The sequence below is a fragment of the Antedon bifida genome, chromosome 11, assembly GCF_963402885.1.
Source record: "Antedon bifida chromosome 11, ecAntBifi1.1, whole genome shotgun sequence".
Taxonomy (NCBI): Eukaryota; Metazoa; Echinodermata; class Crinoidea; order Comatulida; family Antedonidae; genus Antedon; species Antedon bifida.
In genome coordinates this window covers 12800355-12819887 of record NC_136236.1, presented here as the reverse complement: position 1 = coordinate 12819887, position 19533 = coordinate 12800355, and the positions used below count along the sequence as shown (strand labels likewise).

Sequence of the window (19533 nt, the reverse complement as noted above, 5' to 3'; positions counted from 1 at the left end):
GGTATTGACTTATGAATATTATGGAAGGCAACATTCGTCAAAAAATAATTGATTTATAAATATTATGGAAAGCAAATTTCGTCAAAACAAAATATATTTCCTTTTAAAATATGCAGTAACTACACTAGAATATTGTTGAGGTTTCTGTGATTTTATTAAAATGCATCTTAGCATCAAAATTTAAGAGGAGCGAATTCAGCACCTCCATTTAAACAAATTCCAATGGGAAAAAAACATGAGGCTATTTAAAATAACAAAATTTCAAGACACTTTTATAATATAAGGTTATGTTATTGTATCATAACTAAAATACTGTACAACTATTAAAGTTTCCAATTAATAATAAAGTAAAGTACACATTGTATCAAATATTTTGTTGTAAATAATCAGATTTCACATTATTCTTTATATAAACAATTCAACAAACACACATATTATGCCCATGTTTTAATAAAGTAACATTGGTTCAACTGCAGACTAAGAGGTGTAGGGTATAAAGTGTTTGTTCACATAGAATACACAACTTTGAACAACTTTCAACTATGTGGCAGACAAAATGAGTTATTATTATTGTTATTTATTCAGCAAAAGATACATTTTACTAAAATATAATACAAATTATACAAACACGACGCAAGAAGAAAATATAAAATCATACTAGCTGCCAGGAAAGCACAAAAGCAGCCTAAGCCACTGTCATCAATTAGGTGTGTACCTCCAAAGTAACATTAGTAATGTAATGTACTTGTAGTAATAGGTTTAATGGACAGGTTGCCGCAGGTTAGACTTTAATGTGTGTGCCATGAGTTTGAGGTAATTATTTCCAGAGGTCAACAAACTTCTAAGGATTGTTTCTGTTTCATCAAGTGAGTAGTGTCTGCAATTACCTTGCAAGATCTGAAACAAAACAAATATATATTATAGTTATATTATTATTATTATATATAGTTATATTCTATGGAAGGCAATCAGCCAAAAATACAATTACAAACATACAATGTATTTGCGGAAATTTACAACAAGGTTTATGGAATGAAGTAGAAGAGAAGAAGACACTAGATCAGGATTGAACTCGGGACCTTAGGATTGGAAGGCCAGCGTGTTAACCACCAAGCTACAGCTTCACTACACATATATCAATGATACATCTGGCAAGTTATTCTATTATGATTAGAGAGTATACTCAACACAATGACAGCTCCAAACGTGAGCCGCCATAGAGAGAGACTACCAAATATGGTTGCATCCCATCAGATATGCCAGGACTTTTGATGTTATGCACACTACTCAGCCACATACTACCATTTTGAGGAGTCCCTACCCTGTCACCTAGTTGACCCTCTAGTTGTAATATAATACCTCTATCTTGATAGGATTAGGAGAGTACAGTATATTTACCTCTTCCATTCTTTGAACGATGTGTTCCAGCCTCAAAACTTGGTAAAACATTTCTCGGCAATGATCACGTCTAGAATAGTAGCTAATTACAACAAACCCATATTCAAGAATCCTTTTGGCCTGTTGACAGAGATTATAAATTTATATTAAATATAGAATAATAAAACAAACATTTATACTTATTTACCATATCACCAAATTAAGCAATCAAAATAATAACAATGTGTACAATATACTGTAAAGTAAAGGATATAAAATTTTACCTCAAAAAAGAACTGTAAAACATCTTGAGTGAGAGCAAGAATATCTTGAAGTCTACTTGTATCATACGATGAGGGCGCTGTTTGGTTTTGTATGCCAAGTCTTTTGTATTTTACAAACTACAAAAATCAAAATGTATTTAATGATTAAAATACGAACACTGTTTGGTGACAGCATTCGACACAAAGGGACCCTTAGGGGAGTAGAAAGTTGTGGCATGTGTCGTCCAGACTAAGACTTGGTATCGATTTGCAGACCTTAAACATCCGATAAGAATGACGTAGGTTATCATATGGTATTTGGCTATATGGGCGGGATTGAAATAACAACTGTTGAAATATATTGTGACATTATAGGCTTAGAGTGTTTTTGTTAGTTAGGCCTACATATCTAGTCTAAGCCTAGGCCTAGTACTCGTATGATCTGCCAAATAAACACCAATAAATAGGTACATACCACCGGCACGACACAGGGCAGGGTGGGTGGGAATGAATCAAATTATCTCTGCATAATGATCCATTCAATGTTTGATTTGCGGAGAAGCTAGCCCATCATATCACAACGAGTTTTCATGTTCTTGGGAAAAATCCCATCAAATGGTAACCAGACTACTAGGCATATAAAATCATTTTTAGCCTTCAGAACTTTCATCATCAGTTTGTTTCGCGAAGAACGAGTTGGAGAAAGTTCGAGTACCCTATTAGTACACATCTCTCTACGTCGTCTACAATAAACGTAACATAGCGCATGCGCATCATCTTAGTTGTTGAGTCTTTGAAATTTCCAAAAATGCATATTAATATATTTTCGAGTGAGTAGCCAATCGCATCGAGCTAAAACTAGTCAACCGGATAATCGTATGCACCATGAATTTCTGTTGTCAAACTATGTGAACTTGTACGTGTTTTCCCAGACAGAGTATCCAAGCTCAAGTAGTATACATATTAAACGCCATTTGTGCAAAAACATTTATCTTTCTATTAATATTAAGTCTGGGCTGTGCGTAATTCAGCCCAGTAGGCTGCAAGTCGCAGGTTTTTCCCCCATTTACATTACATTTCCTTATATTAAGCCATTACTTTCTCCTAAAATTAGATACTGTCACAAAAAGCTAAAATACACAATACAATATACAAGCACTGCACATACCATTTTGACAACAACAGAATTTGCTGTTTTTCTCAATTGTCTCCTTTTCTGGCCTCCAAATGACATATGATGGTGTAATGCCTTGTCAAACAAACTCATCTTGGCAACCACTTTAACTGATTCCAATTTGATAAACTATAAAGGAAATGTCTTTAATTAGTTATTTTTATTTGGATACTTTAAAGATGTATTGTCCCTTGAAACACACAATAATGAAGGTCAAAATATTCTAAATTTAAATTGGCCATATCAAAGTAATATTACAGTTCTTCACTTTAAGTCGAAAATTCGAGCCAAAAACAACAAGTTTACGTAATTAACAGGTAAATTAGTTTGATTACATTTCGTCTGGAAAATCGTCGCGAGCGAAAGTAAACAAAGATTTTAAACCACAAGTACGCATTATGCATATGCTAATTAGGATTGTTTACAACTCGTCACGGTTGAGAAGGTATTTTCACACAGATCGTGAGGAAGTTTTATGATTATGCATACAGAGTAGCCAAACAAGCGCGTTTCATTATGGGATATGTTTTGATCGAAAACTTTGACTGGAAGTCAAAGTAATTTTTTTAACAAAAAAACGTCTGTATTTCAGTTAAATGATTTTTTTTCCGAAAAATTTTTGGTGATAGTTAATGACTCACCTTTTTTCGAAATCTGTTATTTTTTATTTTTTTGGAATTAGTCAAAGGGACAATACATCTTTAACATCCGTCATTTTTTTAAATGAAAGTTTGGAGACAAGTCTCACAGAGAGGCCATAAAAATTGGTGTAAAATATTACCTCAAATTTCTTTTTAAAATTACCAATTGAATGGCATTTGCAGAAATCAACAATATATAGACACTGCCAACAAAACATATGGCGGCATCGACACGTCACCATGTTACAACCTCCATTCTTTTGCATCGGCTGGTGACATGCAGGACATCGCTTCACTTGCACCTTGGTAATTAAGGGCACATCAAGAACACCTAGAAAAATAACAAGTTTGACATTTTAATTGGTTCTTTGTACAGCACATACAGTATCACATATGTATCACATATGGCATGCCCGTCTTATTTTAAGGTTAGAATAGGCTTATGGCTTGATACACGCATCAGTTGTGATACATATATGATTCTGTATCACAGAAATTGCCTATGATACTATCCAATTTACAGATACAGTTCCAAGAAACTACTGAAACTGTTACAAGCATTATGCAAAAATAAGACAAAATTCTTACGTTTTAGATTCATTTTTTCTCGATATTCTTTAAACTGCTGACAAGTAGCCGGCCAATGGACTTCCTCTTTGCACTCCAGACACGACTCAAGACCGCAAGCACAGGTCAAGAAGCCATGACCAGTGGCATAACCGTGGATCCTTGCCACACGACCACATTGTGGTCTAGGACACCAGTACCACTCTGGGTTGCTTTCAACGTATCGGTTCAAAGCATGTACTTTGTGTCTTAAGAACTGATCACCAGAAATCAGAGACATCAACGACAGGTCATCCACTTGTGACTTGCAATTATGACCCTTAAAGCAAGAAGGACAATTAAAACATTAATATTTAACTTAAAACTAACAAATATTTTGTTTTTTTCCAATAAACTGGAAAATTTGATGTAAATATAAGCAAATAAAAAGTTCAATATTGTGATTATATTGTAGTATTCATATTTGTGAACTTTTAATTGTGTTCACACTAACTCTTGAACTTTGACATTCGGCTGTAGTGTGAACAGGGTGTAAAGATTATTGAAATACTCACTGGACAAAGGATTAAAGGGTCTCCTCTCTGTATTCTACTCTCAATGTGTAGACGCCAACATTCACCACAAAACCAATGTTGACAAGAGTTGAGGGCCAATGATGGTATGATAGAGGGCGATAGGTATTCGTCACAGATCCCACAAGTATCTGAGTGTGTTGCAGTAGTACCTACAAGCTGAAACAAACAAAATAAATAACTTAGGATTATAACAGTTTTTTTAAACTGACTTGGTTATTTTCACATATTTGTACATAATAGGTATGGGGTAGATACTTACTTGAGTGTTAGCAGCTGTTGTGTTCAAGTCCTGCATACATCTAAGGGCAAGATGAGGAGGCATGACCTCAACATTCAGGTTTAGGACAGACCTCAGATTTGTGAATGGCATTTCTGGCTTCAATTCAAATGACAATGAATCAAAGTCATACCTGAAAAGGAAATAGTGACATATTATAACAGTGACATAAAGTGACATAACAGTGAAATATTATTATAGTGACATTACTATAAGTGGCACATTAAACAACATTATGAACTACATCATAAAAAAAACTCTTAAAAATCAAAATTTAGCATTAACAATCAAACTTACAATTTAGGTGGGTTAATTGCAATAAGCCGTTTAATCGTGTCAATGACCTCTGACACGGTGTACACTCTGCTGTTGTCAAGACTTGGCTGAAACGCATCCAGGTAGATGGTGGTATTTGATTGTTTTAACCCAAATAAGCTTAACCTAAAATAAAGTATAAACATGTTAAAAAATATCAGACGTAGGACAAAGGTTCACTTTTACGGTTCAATATAAACAGAATATGTTCCTTCAAAGCTACAGTAGATCTGTGAAATAATTGAGGATTTTGAGATGAATGCTTGCTTTTTATACTCACCTCATTTTAATATAATTCAAATTATTGCAAGAGTCTTCCGTAGTAAATATGACACAGCACTCGTAACCCCAGAATTTCATCTTCCTCACCACGTTAAGCTGGTCACTGTCTGTTAATTGTTTGTGTACACTTTCTGTTACATTAATAATAAACTTTCTTGGTAGACAACTACCATCCACATACACCTGGCCAAACCGCTCCAGCAGGTTTTCTGAAGCGCAAGAATCTCTGCAAATATTTATGCAAATATTTGGAATATTCTGGCAATTGTTGTCTTCTACATCATCATCTTCTTCGCTTATTTTCTTAGATTTTTTGGCAACTGTTATTTTCTTCTTTGGTAGTTCTCTTTGTTTCTTCTGAATTATAACTTTGTTGTCTTTTCCAAAGTATAACCAAGATTGTTTAGCTGCCTGATTCGGACATATTCTGTTCTCGTTTAACTTGTTCTCCAAATTTCTGTCTTCAAGTTCTTTCTTTGCTTGCTGTTTTGCTGGTAAGCTAATTCCACTTTGAGATGTAATGAAGTCCCCTAAATTTGTAGAATGCAGTCTAAATTCATTTTCCCATTTCACTTTCTCCTCACTATCGTCGTTCTCTTCCCAGAATTCCTCTTCCATGTCTAGAAAATCATCCATCAGATAGTCTAGTCTGTTTCGTTTTGTTTTAATTTTTGCTGCAATAAAACAAAACAATATATAAGTTTATTTAACCTGTTTTCTGTAAATAATTAAGACATTAAAAAAACCCTATTTACATTTCTGCATAGAAATAAATTATAAAATTAGTAATACTGTATTATCATATTATTAAAATAGCATTTTCATGTCTATTGCGAGTTGTATACCAAGCCCTTTGTGAGAAAATTCTGGTACTACAGAAGAGGTCACCCATATAAAAAAAATAAACAAAACATATTATGTAAAATTAACATATACAATAAATTTGACTTACATTTACTGATTTTTGAAGGATTAAAATGAGGAAAAGAATCCAGAGATCGTGGGTAAGCAACCTCATATCGTATTTCTGGCATTGTAGGAATATCATCTTCTGGCATGCTTTCTTCATCTGTAAATCTCTTCTTCTTTCTTGACTTTCGTTTCTGTGATGGGGCATCTTTGATGAGATCCTCTGCAAGTGAGAATGTCTTGCGCGGTTTACGGGTGCGCTTTTCTTCCTTGCTCGAGTGCACAGCGATACAGTCCGCCCGTTTTGATGAATCCCCTACAATCTGACGCTCCACGAGTCGAACTTGAAAAGAATATTCAAGGTTCATTGGATTGGTCACAATGTTTTCTTTAAGAAATCCAGGAATGGTCCATCTTTTGCGCTTGTTAAGGGAATATTCAACTCCATTGTTATCTGAAATATAAAGATAAAGAATCATAATCAATTAATCCCTGAAATAAACTTATCAATTTCAGTTCTATCAAGAACTATTTGAGAATGTGTACATGTTGTCAGTGTATATTCAAACATGAAAACAGTATTACAAAAGACATAAAGCTCAGTCTACACTATCACACTTTCTTTTGCCCAACTAGTCTGACAGTGTAGACAATCTGAGCTTAAGCCTGTGTTCACACAATAAAGTAAAAGTATTGTATACCAAGTTGACTGCACAAGTCCCCATCATCAAACTGCTCAGCAAACGTATCAGAAATCAATCCTTCGTTTTGTGGTTCAACATACTTTTCAGTTTTACGTATGCTGTAATGAGCCGACACATTTCGTCTTCCGCCTCGCGGACGTTTCAGTGTAGCGCCTGTCTTTCGTCCAAATCGTATGCCTTGGCCTCCCATTATTTTCACCTTTTAAAACAATCTGGAAAAAAATATTGAAAATTATAGTTAAAACTATGTAGTGTTATTTAGGCCTAGGCCTATTATAAAAATATAAATTAATATATGAATTAAAATAAAATACCGATTTATAAAACCATATGAACTGTACTAGGCCTATATGAATATATATCGCCTTAGAGTTTCAAACAGGGACTCGAGATAAAGAGAGTTGACAGCCTGTCTCTCATACTGAGCTCCCGGGGCCTGACTGAGCAGTGCGGTGCCTTGCCTGACTACACTCTAGCCTAGTACTTAGTAGCCTATATAATAGCCCACCCAGTTCCCCTCTCTCATCAGCAGGCTAGGCCTAGCTAGGCTAACTTTGTCCTTCAATTAAACTAGTTACCTGAGCGTTTAGGAAAAAACAGTGATGTTGCTTAGTTGTTGGTGCTCTGGTGCACAGGGCAATGTATTCATACAATGAATATTTCATTTTAACAGCTAGTTTTATATTGTTTTTGTTGATGTTGGGGCTGTGTGGTGCAATCACTAGCAATTCGTTCATTCTCTATAAATAAATGGCCACTTCCATTTCTATCGAAGGGGTGTAGTTCCGCTTCAGCAATTCCAAAACGGAAGCGCATTAAATTACATAATTCGTCGGAACGGAAATGATTCTTATGACGTCATATTCGGTGTTTAAATGCGTTTTGCGTTTTAAAAATCGTAGAAATATCTATCTATCTATGTAAGTTTTTATACGGCGTCCTACAAACAATAAAGCGCCTAACATTTAACAATACAAGCATTCTTAATAAAAAAAGAAAAGTTTTAAGTTCACGTTTAAACAAATCAATAATGATGTACTGTATACTTGGATCTTAAGAACAACCTCATAGACAATAATTTAAGTATGTATTGGGATAATTTTAATTGTGGATCTCAAGAAAAATTTAGTGACTTTATTTCTATTTGATACCACTGTGCTTCACTGCCGCCAAATTGGGTCCAATTGAACACAGTGTATTAATATACGAAAATATTTTAAAATTTGTGACTTTATTTCTATGTTATATCACTCTGTGCGTCACTGGTGCCAAATTGGGTCCACGTGAGCACAGTGTATTAACATACGAAAATATATTAAAATTTAGTTACTTTTTTTCTATGTTATATCATTGTGCTCCACTGGCGCCAAATTGGGTCCACTTGAGCACAGTGTATTAACATACGAAAAGATATTAAAATTTAGTTACTTAATTATTTCTATGTTATATCACTGTGCTCCACTGGCGCCCAAATTGGGTCCTCTACCCACGAATGAGAAACAGTATAACAGTGCCTTTATTTCTATTTTATATCACTGTGCTCCGCTCGTGCCAAATTGGGTATTAGTTGAGCACAGTGTAGTAGATACGAATGAGATATTAAAATTTAGTGAACTTATTTCTATATTATATCATTATAAACGTATTAACATACGAAAATATATTAAAATTAGTGACTTATTTCTATTCTATATCGCTGTGCTCCACCGGTGACACATTTGGACCAGTTATTGTAGTACTATTTCTATTTCGGAAGTTAATAAATGCATAAATGGCGCTCCGTAGAGAAGTAGAGAATGCTCCATCGTCAGAATGACGCTCTGAATATACCTCGCCTAGGCTAGGCCATTAACTTGTTTGATAATAATAATAACAATAATATTTCAAAATTGTTTAAACACAAAAAATAGCTACGAAAATTATATCAAAATTAGTGACTTATTTCTATTCTATATCGCTGTGCTCCACCGGTGCCAAATTTGGTCCACTGGACCAGTTACCCTAGTACTATTTTTATTTCGGAAGTTAATAAACGCATAAATGGCGCTCCGTAGAGTAGAGAATGCTCCATCGTCAGAATGACGCTCTGAACATACCTCGCCTAGGCTAGGCCATTAACTTGTTTGATAATAATAATAATAATAATAATAATAATAATAATAATAATAATAATAATAATAATAATAATAATAATAATAATAATAATAATAATAATAATAATAATAATAATAATAATAATAATAATAATAATAATAATAATAATAATAATAATAATAATAATAATAATAATAATAATAAAAATGGTTTAAACACAAAAAATAGCTATAAAGGTTTTACATTATAAATTATAGTAAAGAAAAAAGTATTGATGATACTTATGATACAAATACTATTAATGTCTATTATTGAAATATATATTATCATAATATATTTGTTGTTGATGAAAGAGGCTCATGTTTAAGTGGAGTATAGAAACGAGTAAGTCACAACAAACACAAGGTGAAAGTTCAAAAGTTAGTGTTTATGTTTTTCGTGCTAGGCCTAGCTAACCTTTTAAATAATTCTCAAGTTTACAGAAATCTGAGAAGTAAATCATGCGAAACAAGTAAACACCGCATTTAATATATTATTTTGATAATGTAGGCGTAAGTACAACATTTATAATGTCTGAGGTTTTTAGCAGAGGCTTGCTGAAAATAGCAGTAGCTCAGATCTGTCAAGGCTTGGGATGGCACGCCGTTCAAACCACTCCGTGTGAGGTGTTGACGGACGTAGTCGAGAGGTACATTAGGCAGCTAGCCGAGTACACGCATCGTTGTTCAGAACAGTGTAAGTATGGAACCTACCAACCTTTTGGATAATATAATGTTTTGATCTAACTTTTAACTTTCTTATGGAATTATTCATTAATAAATAATAAATATTTTAATTGTTGATATTAATTAATTAATAGGCCTACTAGCTAGCTAGAGTGAGGAGCCTACTAGTATTACTAATAACAGTAACAACAGTGTTGAAACCTGTAGGCCTAAAATAGGTAATTAATTTTCAAACTTTTTATAACTTTATGAACTTTTCTTTTCCAGATGGAAAGACTGATCCAACATTGGAAGATCTTGGTCTTGCTCTTCACGATATGGGATTCTCAATCAGTGAACTAAACACGTACATCAAAGAAGTTGAACCAATCCCATTTGCTAAAACAGTGCCATGTTTCCCTGTACCTAGGTCCAGCAGTTTTCAGCACCCTTTGCCTGGTTCCAAGCATTGTAGAGAGAGGTTACATTATATACCCGATTACCTTCCACCTTTAGTGTCTATCAAGGGTGGTAAGTGTTCAGAATTGTTAAAGTTTAACCATTTTATTCACAGATGCCTTTTTTAAGACAAGAATAATAGACAAATGTAACGCACTACCACAACATTTTATCGACTTTAAACCAAATTATAGTTACTTATTAATATAAAACAAATGTTGTTTTTTTTTCAGAAACCGATACATCTGATTTAGCAGATGTGTCCGATGTTAGTCATTCGACATCAGCCAATGGTGTTCTTCATGATGGAACAGATTCAAATCTTAAATCTCCTAAGGGTACAGGGCCAAACTTTGATACGCCGTTCACACCACCGAGACCAGAGAAACGATCGTTACAAAGCCCTTATGACGGACATGATAGTAAGCGGATGAGACTAGTGGAGGAAGGCACCCCTCAAGAGCTTAAAACAGTGACTATGGAAGCAAACGGTATCCTTACGCCAAAACGGGAAGGGAAACTGCCAGATGCATGTACCCCTCCGCCAAAGTTTACAGACAAACCCAAACAAAAATCATCTACGAGTCCGTTAGCAGAGCCAAGCAAACAGAAAGCAACTTTGGATATTACAAAATTAGGCAGTAAAGAACCGTACTTAAAGAAACCAGTAAAAGAAATTGAGTCAAAGAAAACACCGGTCAAATCTGACACAAAGAAACAAAACAAAGACAATGTTGCTGACATTAAAAAATTAAGTGAAAATATTGATACTTCTAAAAACATCAAAATATCGAAAACTAATAATGTAAAAAAATCACCAAAACAATTACAAGTCTCATCTCCTACAGTTACCAAACAAAAAACATCCCAGAAATCGCCAAAACCATCTTTCAATTTATTTTCAAGTGAGTCTTCTTTTAAGTATCCTACTAAACAGAAGTCTTTAGACAAACCTGACGTAGTTAGATCAAAGAGTCCGGCGGCAAAACCAGCATCACCTAAAGTGCAGGTAACAAAGAAATCAGACTTGAAGGCTCCACCCACAAAGACAACATCAAAGAAATCCGATATTTATGATTTTGATGATGATGAATTTGCTAGTTCTCCAAAGGACAAAACTGATTCTAAATTACAGTCACCGCCGCCAGCAGCAGAATCAAAATTCAGTGCAATGCAAGAAGCATTCAGGTCTGCTGTTGCAAAAGGACGACAAGAAATGGAATCGGTAAAAGCAAAACAATCAAGTACGCAGTCATCAAGCGACAGTGATGAAGTCCCAAGTTTAAAGTTAGACACATCTCCAGTAAACAATCCAACAGATGCTGCGATATCTGCTGTTATAAAGAAAAAGCAAAAGAATAAGTCACTAGAAAAAAACAAAGAGGCTTATTTACCTCCAAAGTTTGCGTTCAAACAAGCTTTACGAGAACAGGAAGCTGCTCTAAAAAATAAAACAACAAAATCTAGTAGCAGCATCAAGAAAAAAAAGATTAAAAAAGACAATGCTAAGGATATGCTACACTCTGTTAAGAACACAGTTATTAAGAAACAAAAGAAAATACATAAAGATAAAGAAAAGAAACTTAAAATTGCAAGTAATATTCTAGTTGATGCTCAAGAATTGAAAAAGAAACCCGATTTGACCTTTAAGGTCAAGATGTTAGGCGGTGAAACAAAGATTGTGAAAGATGGCAAAGAAGAAAGTAAATTGGCACCAATTCCTAAATTGAATATCAAACGCAAGAATTCAACTTCCTTACAAGTTGTTCAGGTTAAACCAGAAGAAAAGAAAAAAGAAGAAAAGAAAAAAGAAGAAAAGAAAAAAGATAAGAAATCAAAAGACAAGTTTAAGAAGAAGAAACTAAAGATAAGAACACAACAAGATCAAAGTGATACAAAGAAGGTATGTTGCTTTATGTTAGTGTACATCTGTATGATGCCTATTATTTATATAAACAACACCACCTCTAACCTATACTGTACTTTTAAATTCAAGGGCAAAACAGATGAACCACTTGTGCCTAAAATAACATTGACCTTTGGATCAAGTTCGACAGGAGAGGGCAGCAAACGATTGTAAGTAAATAATAATGTTAAAGAGAATGCTGGGAGTTGATCATATAGATCTCTGTACTAAACATTGATATTCCTTATTTACAGTGTAATAAAACCAATCAAGCCTCCTTCACCAGACGTGAGGTCGCCATCACCTGCTAAGAGGTCACTATCACCTGCTGAGAGGTCACCATCACCTATCCCACAACCTCCATCACCAGGTCCTCCTGTTCTCACACCAATTGTTACATCATCCCCCGTCAAGACTACCAAGAAAAAGAAACCTGTAAAACCTGCTTCCCCACTTCCAACTCCAAGACCAATTACTCCGACAACAACACCCTCACCGACTTCAAAATCACCCCCGATTGAAATAAAATTGGATAGTAAAATATTTTCGCCATATAACTTTGATTCCGATTCTTCTAACCAAAGCTTAGAGACCCCCAGAACACCGACAACCAGTCCCACTCCTTTGTTTCCAAAACCAGATATATCGCCCTCAGCTTCTCCAACGTACAAATATTCACCACCGTATAAAGCCCCAGTGTCTCCGACCTATAACCCAGATTCACCGATAGAAGTAAAACAATTTGACTTACAACCAGTCAAAACAAAAGAACCAAAGGCTACAAAGAAGTCCTTTAATCAAAATAAAAAAACAGAGAAGATTAAGAAGTCTGGATCACCAGCGAGTAGCAGTGCATCAAAGAGCACACCGGAACGCAAGGCTCCTAGCACAAAAGCAAAATCTTCACCGAAAACAATATCTCCAACTCCTGCTCGTGAAAAACCTGAGCCATTGCAAACCTCTGCCGGTTCACCCTCCGTGTGGACGGAAACAATTAGCACACCAAAAGCGAACAAAACAAAGACAACTAAATTAGCCACACCATCAACAAAAGGCAAAGCTAAAGCTGTCAAAGGAAACAATAAGACGTCTGGAGTTACAAAGACTAAGAAAACGGAAGAGACTAAAGCACAAAAGTTTGAAGAGGTTAAAAGTCAGAAGTTCGAAGAAGTTAAAGCTAAAAAGGCAGAAGAGAGATCAGTAGTTACTGAAACAATTGGAACAGTAGTTGTACGTTTTCTGTTAATATAATTACTTAATGAATGCATTCAAATTTTACACGTCATTTGTACAAAACATACATATTCATTATAATGACCTTTTTGCAAAATTTCACTTTTGTAGGCCGAAACCGAAGAGAAAATATGGATATGTCCGACTTGTCAATTTCCCGATGACGGAAGTCCTATGATTGGCTGCGATAACTGCGATGATTGGTATCATTGGTAGGTGGAAACAACAATTGCTTGTGTACTTGCAATTACCCAATCTCTACCGAGGAATATCAATTAATTTGTTGTGGTTTTTTTTGTAGGCCATGTGTGAAAATTGTCAAGGAGCCGCCCGAAGACCAAGATTGGTATTGTCCAAAATGCAGAAAGAAGAAGAAAAAAAAGAAAAAATTCTGATAACCTCATAAATTAAGAAATGAAATAAAGTATTAATTAATTGATCAATTTTGTTATACAGTAATTTTAAAATGAAGGATATTGGTGGAGTTGTATATACCGTACTTTTAAGTGATAATTATGAAGTTACATTTTCAACCATTTCTGTGTATAGATGCTAAGAAATAGTAATTTGGATAGTACAATAGCATAGCACGTTTAACTTCCTATTACATTTTTTTTTCAATGCTGTGCGACAAACCTGTTCACAATTACAACAAAATGTTTAGTTTTTTAATCTCAATTTTCTATAATTTTCAACATATTTATACCGAGGATCACGCAAGAACAACATGTATTTCAAAACCATTATTGTATGTACAAAACAACTGCGAAAGACGGTACTATGTATATAAAATAAATGACAAAATAACGTACAAAATATTTGTAAACAAGTTGTGTTTATTGTGAAAACACCAGAATAGAGGACATTGATTGCATCGTAACGGGCCAAAGCAACTGAAATCAGCAATTTACTTAGATCAGCAACTTGATACTAAGTTAAGTACTAACTAAGTACTGTACCTACAGTTGCATCCACAATATTTGTCGATTTGGGACAAACAATTTCGTCCATACATAAATATTTAAATTCATTAAAGAAAAATGTTCAAAAAAATTAAAGACTAAATCAATTCTAAGAGAAAAAATGCTAAAAAAAAATGTTTGGATTGAATATTTTTTGGGTAATTAAAAACATGGAGTGTTCTTTTGTCAGGAAGCCAAAATTAATGCTTGGGTTAGAGGCAATTATTAAATTTAAATACATAAAGACTACATCAAATGGTGAAAATTCATGAAGAGTTTGAAAACATGTTTTGTTTCAAATATGAGTATTTTATAGAGTACTAAGAACACCTTGAATTCTGTTATCAACATCTTCACGTTTAGCTTTGTTCACCTTGTCTTGGTCTAGGTACTGTTGTTTGCTGTATTTACCAGACACCAACTTCTCAGCGTTGGTTACGCTCTGCTGAGCAAGCTCCTTAGCTTGGGCGCTTAGCTTTTGTAGCTCAGAGATCTGAAAATAGTTTGATCATTATTTACGATTAAAATGATTAAACAATACTGTTATGCTAAACAATGTTGTCTTTCAAGTATACTGTCTAATATCCCTTTCACTTCACCTAGCAAAATTCTGGAGTTTTAACATACCGGGGCACATGCCATACAAAACACCAGTGTTGACGCCCCAGAATGTGTGTAAACTACAGAGCTTACACACACCAGGGCACACACCATACAAAACACTGGCATTGACGCCCCGGAATGTGTGTAAACGGTCGACTTTTGCTAGGCAGTGTGAGAATTGTAAAATACAAACCTTTTCTGCAACTTCACTCTGTTGTTTGACCGATGTCTGAATTGCGGCCACTGTCTGGGTCACTTCTTTCAACTGTGAGTTGATTTTCTTGACTGCAGATTGGAAAGCTATAAAGAAACAAACTAGAATGTGAATAATCTGTTGACCACCAATTCATTTACTCATGTGTAGCATTGTAAAATGGAAACGGATACCAAATCAATGATGCTTGGGCTAAGTCCATACTTTAGAACAACATACCAGAGAGAGACTTGCTAGACTTGTAGTCTGCAATTGCTTTCTCGTAACGCTTAAATAGGTCATTTCTTGTGTCTTGTGCTTTAAGTACTTGCTCAACTAAACTTGCTACTTTCATACGTGTTTCATTAGCTTCATCCTACAATAACAATAAGAAGAGATAAATAATAATAAGTAGAAGTGTAGCACCAACCATTTTAACTCAAAATGAACAAAGAAAAAAACCACATGAGCAGGATTGCAAAAGCAATAACTCGTACTATTATATTGCTGACATACTATCATATACTGTATTATACATTAGCGCTTCTATTGTTGACGTACTATTATATATTATACGTTAGCGCCTTCAATGACTTACCTTGGTAATGGAAAAGTCCAATCTGACAAGGATGATAACAGTTAGAAATAGCAGATAGAATGCACCAACCACCAGCAGTGGTTCCTGTAGTAGAAGCATTCTTTGCTGACTGTAGTGAAGCTAGGGAAATAAAAGATATGATTAGCTTCAACTAAATGGGAATTAATGTGAGTGAGTGAGAATGTTTCACGAGTTGAGAAATTGACAGTTCTATTTTTAACGAGGTAGAGCTGAGTCGTCATTAGATAGGGCTAATTCCAAATGAAACATCATGCATAATTGACCAATCAAATTAACAATCAAGAGTACATAGTTTCAGGTTTGTTATGTTATGTCTTACTTCAAAGTCTTGGATGTGTTGTTCAACAAGGTTGGATTTGCGGGCGATGATTACTGGTCGTCCAATCGTGTCCAAGTACGTGAAATGTACGTCATTCTTGTCCTGGGAAACGGAATATGGCGTTTCCAACTTCATATTCCTATACGACAATGAAAAATAAAAAAGGGAAAAAATTAACTTCAAATTCAACAAACATTTATTTCATCAATGCCATTCAAATAATACAGAGCATAAAATTAAGACCAACCTAGAAGTAAACTTGTCTCAGTTGGCCCTTTAACATGGTTACAAAAAACTTAATAATATTAATAAACATTAAGTCTTATTCCAAATTCAACATTTATTTCTATCAATCATAAGAATTAATAAAAAAGAAAAAACAGCATGAAAAATCATTCCATTCAACAGAATTGTAAAATTCAATCAGTTCTTAAGCATGGTTGGTTAAGTACATGGTTGTTAAATTAAAGTAATAACTTACTTGCTGCCCTCTGGCAGTATAATCTTGACAGTGAGTTCATCAACAACCATAGCATCAAACACATGATCCAAGAAACGCATCTTGAGAATGTAGTCATCACCTAACACACAAGAAAAATTGTTCAAATTGTCATTTATTGTAGATGTGTTGTAGATGTGTTGACCCAATGACACACACAGACAAAGAAGGCTTATTAAGTTGACAACAATATTAAATATGGTAGTGATATGACATCATGTCCATATATGGGCACATCATATTTTTTTGTCACATAAAGTTTGATAGTGTAGACAGAGTGTAGACAGAACATAAGGAACTTTTGTTTTCACAACAGATCACTTCTATGCAGTTATAGATTTTAAAAAGCCATTCAGTACGCGCTCAGAGTTTTTTAACTAGTGTTGCAAAAGCTGCGTATTACCAAGTTGTGAAAAACAAAAGCCCCTATCCATGAAAGAAAATCACTTTACCTGAGCTGTACAGGTATTCATAGCTAGGCAGGTTGTAACCCATGTAATAATGTGTCTTCCATCCACCAAAGAGAGGGAACCTAGGTCTCAGCTCCAGCTCAATGTACTCATCATGCTCAACAAGATGGCTAGTGGAGATGTTACCGATCTCATCACGATAGTAGACATCTGTGGCAGAGGCTGGAAGAATGGTCTGTGTAAAAGAGAATAAGATTACTGCAGTAAAAACTTCTGAAGAAACCCTATATTGTTAGTAAATACTGCAGTAATGTATTGCTGTAATACTTCTGTAAATTCAATGTTTGCATCCTTTATTCAAAATCATTACATACCTTGTAAGATTTAACCGATGCTCCTTCTTGCGATCGCTGATAATCATAGCGAGAGAATGACCCTTTCAACTTCGCGCCAACGTGTCGGATGTCAAAGGTCTCCTCGACAGCAATGTTTCCCCAATGTGAGACTTCGACAAGACGTGTCATGCTAGTTATTGTAAGGAAAGCGTTGTTGTTCTCATAATGTATACGGACTTCGCCCTGAAATTAGAATGAAATTTCCATACACGTTACTATACTACTATTGCAAAAACTAGGTACAGTATAACATAAAATGGGGGTTCGTTTTTCCACAAAACACTTCTCCCACAAAAGGGTAAAAAACGTCATGGGATAGGCAACAGTAGTTAGGCATATTTATCATCACTTTTGCTGTTAGGTTCTAGTTGAAACTTCACTTTAGAAAAAATGGGGGTTCGTTGGAATGCTCGAACCTCTAGCTACGAGCTGGACAACTTGCAATTGGAATTTTATGAAGCAATCTGCTCATTAGACCTTTTTCAGTGATTGAAACTAATAAAATGAATGGTGTTAGAAGATACAAATAATGATGGCAACAGTGCTTATAGTTTTTTTTTTTCAACAATATTTTACGAGGGTGGTCCATCCAGCTTAAGGTGATCATTAGGGACCCTTGCAAAAGTTCAATATGACAAAATATAAACATGCAACAATACTCACTATTGTAAATGGTGCAATGTCCTCATAAGGTCCATATGTAATGATCTCCTCACTAGCAGCAGCTGGACTAAGCTTAGTAAAGAACTCAATGGTACTGGATGCTAGCTTTACTTCAGTGGTTTGTGACTTGGTTTTGTACGGTGAATAAAAATAACCATTGCCTAAGAATTCTACATATTGCTTTTCTTTCTGCTTGATCTGTGTTGGGAACGGGCGAAGCGTGTTGGTGTAGACGGTCTCTATCACAAGTTGCTTTTCTCCTCCAGCAGGTAAATTGCTATCTAGGGTTACTCGGTACAATACTTTTCCACTAGAGAAAAATTAAAGAAATTCATTAGTTGTTATTTTGACAAACTTCATCATGGCCCTGGGGGACTATTAACAATTTACTAATACTTAATTTGCCTATTCGATTAGAAAATTTAATGTCAAGTTAACAGTAAATGTAATGTTTTTATTTGTGTTAAAAAGCTGGAAAATAAATGAATTAAAATAAGTAAATACTAAACAAAAATTATGTAGTGTACCATTGACATTGGAATAAAAACAATTACATTTTTTTGTTGTTGAGAACAAAGGTTACTTATTGAACACGTCGAATATAGATGTGTATGGTGTAAAAAATACTTACGATTGTCCTTTTATAGTGGTTTTTGCAACAGCTAAATTGATGGTTTCATCATCAGCTTTTGACTGAAAGAAATGTAATAAGCAAAAAATGAATAGTGTTTTATTGTTGGGCAATTGTGGGCGGGGACGCCACCTGTTGCAGGGTCCTACCTACTACTGCATTGTACCCAATACAGTACAATTAGGCCTATCAAAGAATAATATCTAGGCTGTATATTTAGTATTCATGTAGCCTATATAATTAATAATAGCCTCTGTCTGTACGGGACCGTCTGTACTATATAATATTATATATAGCTAGCTAGGCCTAGGCCTAGCTCTTCTAGTTACATAGCTTTAATATTCTAAACTTGAAGATGTTATATTTATGCCAAAATAATAAAATGATAATATTTAATAATACTTACAGATGCGGAAACTGAGGCCAGATTTTCGCTCAGTTCTGCATCAATTGCAAGAACATACAATTTAGTTGGAGTTGAGCCGGAGTTCGCTACGGTTACTTCGGTAGTAATTTTTACCAGCTGGGACTCCAAATCAATCTTTCTAGAAACTAATTTATTTTCTAAATTTGCACTTATACCATCTTGATTCGCAGCAATACCAGTAAATAAAATACTAAATAATAATAGGGCACAGTAAGAAAAGTTTTCCATAATGAGATGCAGCTGATTTTAAAGGATAAATAACCACCTCTCTATCCACGAATCGCTCTTCTACCTACCCTAGATTAGAAGGACCGGTAAACATCAGCCACGTC

The 19533-nt window shown here is 34.7% G+C and overlaps 3 protein-coding genes across 4 annotated transcripts; 1 reads left to right on the top strand and 2 right to left on the bottom strand.

Moving 5' to 3' along the window:
- Positions 1-284: 284 nt before the first annotated feature.
- Positions 285-7796, bottom strand: LOC144855900 (uncharacterized). Of its 2 annotated transcripts, none has more exons than XM_078713851.1 (13): positions 7663-7796; positions 7082-7296; positions 6424-6834; positions 5470-6145; positions 5172-5315; positions 4857-5007; positions 4577-4753; positions 4044-4341; positions 3596-3786; positions 2809-2943; positions 1662-1778; positions 1399-1518; positions 285-897 (listed from the first exon to the last, which is right to left on the bottom strand). In XM_078713851.1, exons 2-13 carry the CDS (start codon positions 7272-7274, stop codon positions 760-762), a joined length of 2751 nt encoding a protein of 916 aa, XP_078569977.1. In that variant the 5' UTR covers positions 7275-7296; positions 7663-7796; the 3' UTR covers positions 285-759. The 2 variants fall into 2 exon arrangements, with proteins under 2 accessions (XP_078569977.1, XP_078569978.1); XM_078713852.1 differs by having other exon boundaries at positions 286-897; positions 5172-5309.
- A 1793-nt stretch (positions 7797-9589) lies between these two features.
- On the top strand, positions 9590-14563 carry LOC144855568 (uncharacterized). Its single transcript, XM_078713466.1, has 7 exons — positions 9590-9913; positions 10171-10413; positions 10575-12244; positions 12338-12417; positions 12502-13477; positions 13592-13692; positions 13782-14563. The coding sequence occupies exons 1-7, from the start codon at positions 9748-9750 to the stop codon at positions 13873-13875; spliced, it is 3330 nt and encodes a 1109-aa protein (XP_078569592.1). The 5' UTR covers positions 9590-9747; the 3' UTR covers positions 13876-14563.
- Positions 14297-19514, bottom strand: LOC144855573 (dolichyl-diphosphooligosaccharide--protein glycosyltransferase subunit 1-like). Its single transcript, XM_078713471.1, has 11 exons — positions 19181-19514; positions 18775-18836; positions 18144-18453; positions 17460-17663; positions 17128-17320; positions 16658-16757; positions 16177-16315; positions 15837-15956; positions 15479-15614; positions 15239-15345; positions 14297-14935 (listed from the first exon to the last, which is right to left on the bottom strand). The coding sequence occupies exons 1-11, from the start codon at positions 19427-19429 to the stop codon at positions 14753-14755; spliced, it is 1803 nt and encodes a 600-aa protein (XP_078569597.1). The 5' UTR covers positions 19430-19514; the 3' UTR covers positions 14297-14752.
- Positions 19515-19533: the final 19 nt, after the last annotated feature.

What these genes read in the sequence shown, in the direction of transcription:
- LOC144855900 (XM_078713851.1), bottom strand. Translation starts at nt 7,274, where the DNA reads ATGGGAGGCCAAGGCATACGATTTGGACGAAAGACAGGCGCTACACTG. An exon ending in TCCTTCAAAAATCAGTAAAT is followed by an intron (nt 6,146 to 6,423) that starts GTAAGTCAAATT and finishes GTTTTATTGCAG; the next exon opens with CAAAAATTAAAACAAAACGA. An exon ending in ATTTTAAAAAGAAATTTGAG is followed by an intron (nt 2,944 to 3,595) that starts GTAATATTTTAC and finishes TTTCCTTTATAG; the next exon opens with TTTATCAAATTGGAATCAGT.
- LOC144855568 (XM_078713466.1), top strand. Translation starts at nt 9,748, where the DNA reads ATGTCTGAGGTTTTTAGCAGAGGCTTGCTGAAAATAGCAGTAGCTCAG. An exon ending in GGAGAGGGCAGCAAACGATT is followed by an intron (nt 12,418 to 12,501) that starts GTAAGTAAATAA and finishes CCTTATTTACAG; the next exon opens with TGTAATAAAACCAATCAAGC. An exon ending in AAACAATTGGAACAGTAGTT is followed by an intron (nt 13,478 to 13,591) that starts GTACGTTTTCTG and finishes TCACTTTTGTAG; the next exon opens with GCCGAAACCGAAGAGAAAAT.
- LOC144855573 (XM_078713471.1), bottom strand. Translation starts at nt 19,429, where the DNA reads ATGGAAAACTTTTCTTACTGTGCCCTATTATTATTTAGTATTTTATTT. An exon ending in ATACTGCCAGAGGGCAGCAA is followed by an intron (nt 16,316 to 16,657) that starts GTAAGTTATTAC and finishes ATTGTCGTATAG; the next exon opens with GAATATGAAGTTGGAAACGC. An exon ending in GTCTAGCAAGTCTCTCTCTG is followed by an intron (nt 15,346 to 15,478) that starts GTATGTTGTTCT and finishes GTTTCTTTATAG; the next exon opens with CTTTCCAATCTGCAGTCAAG.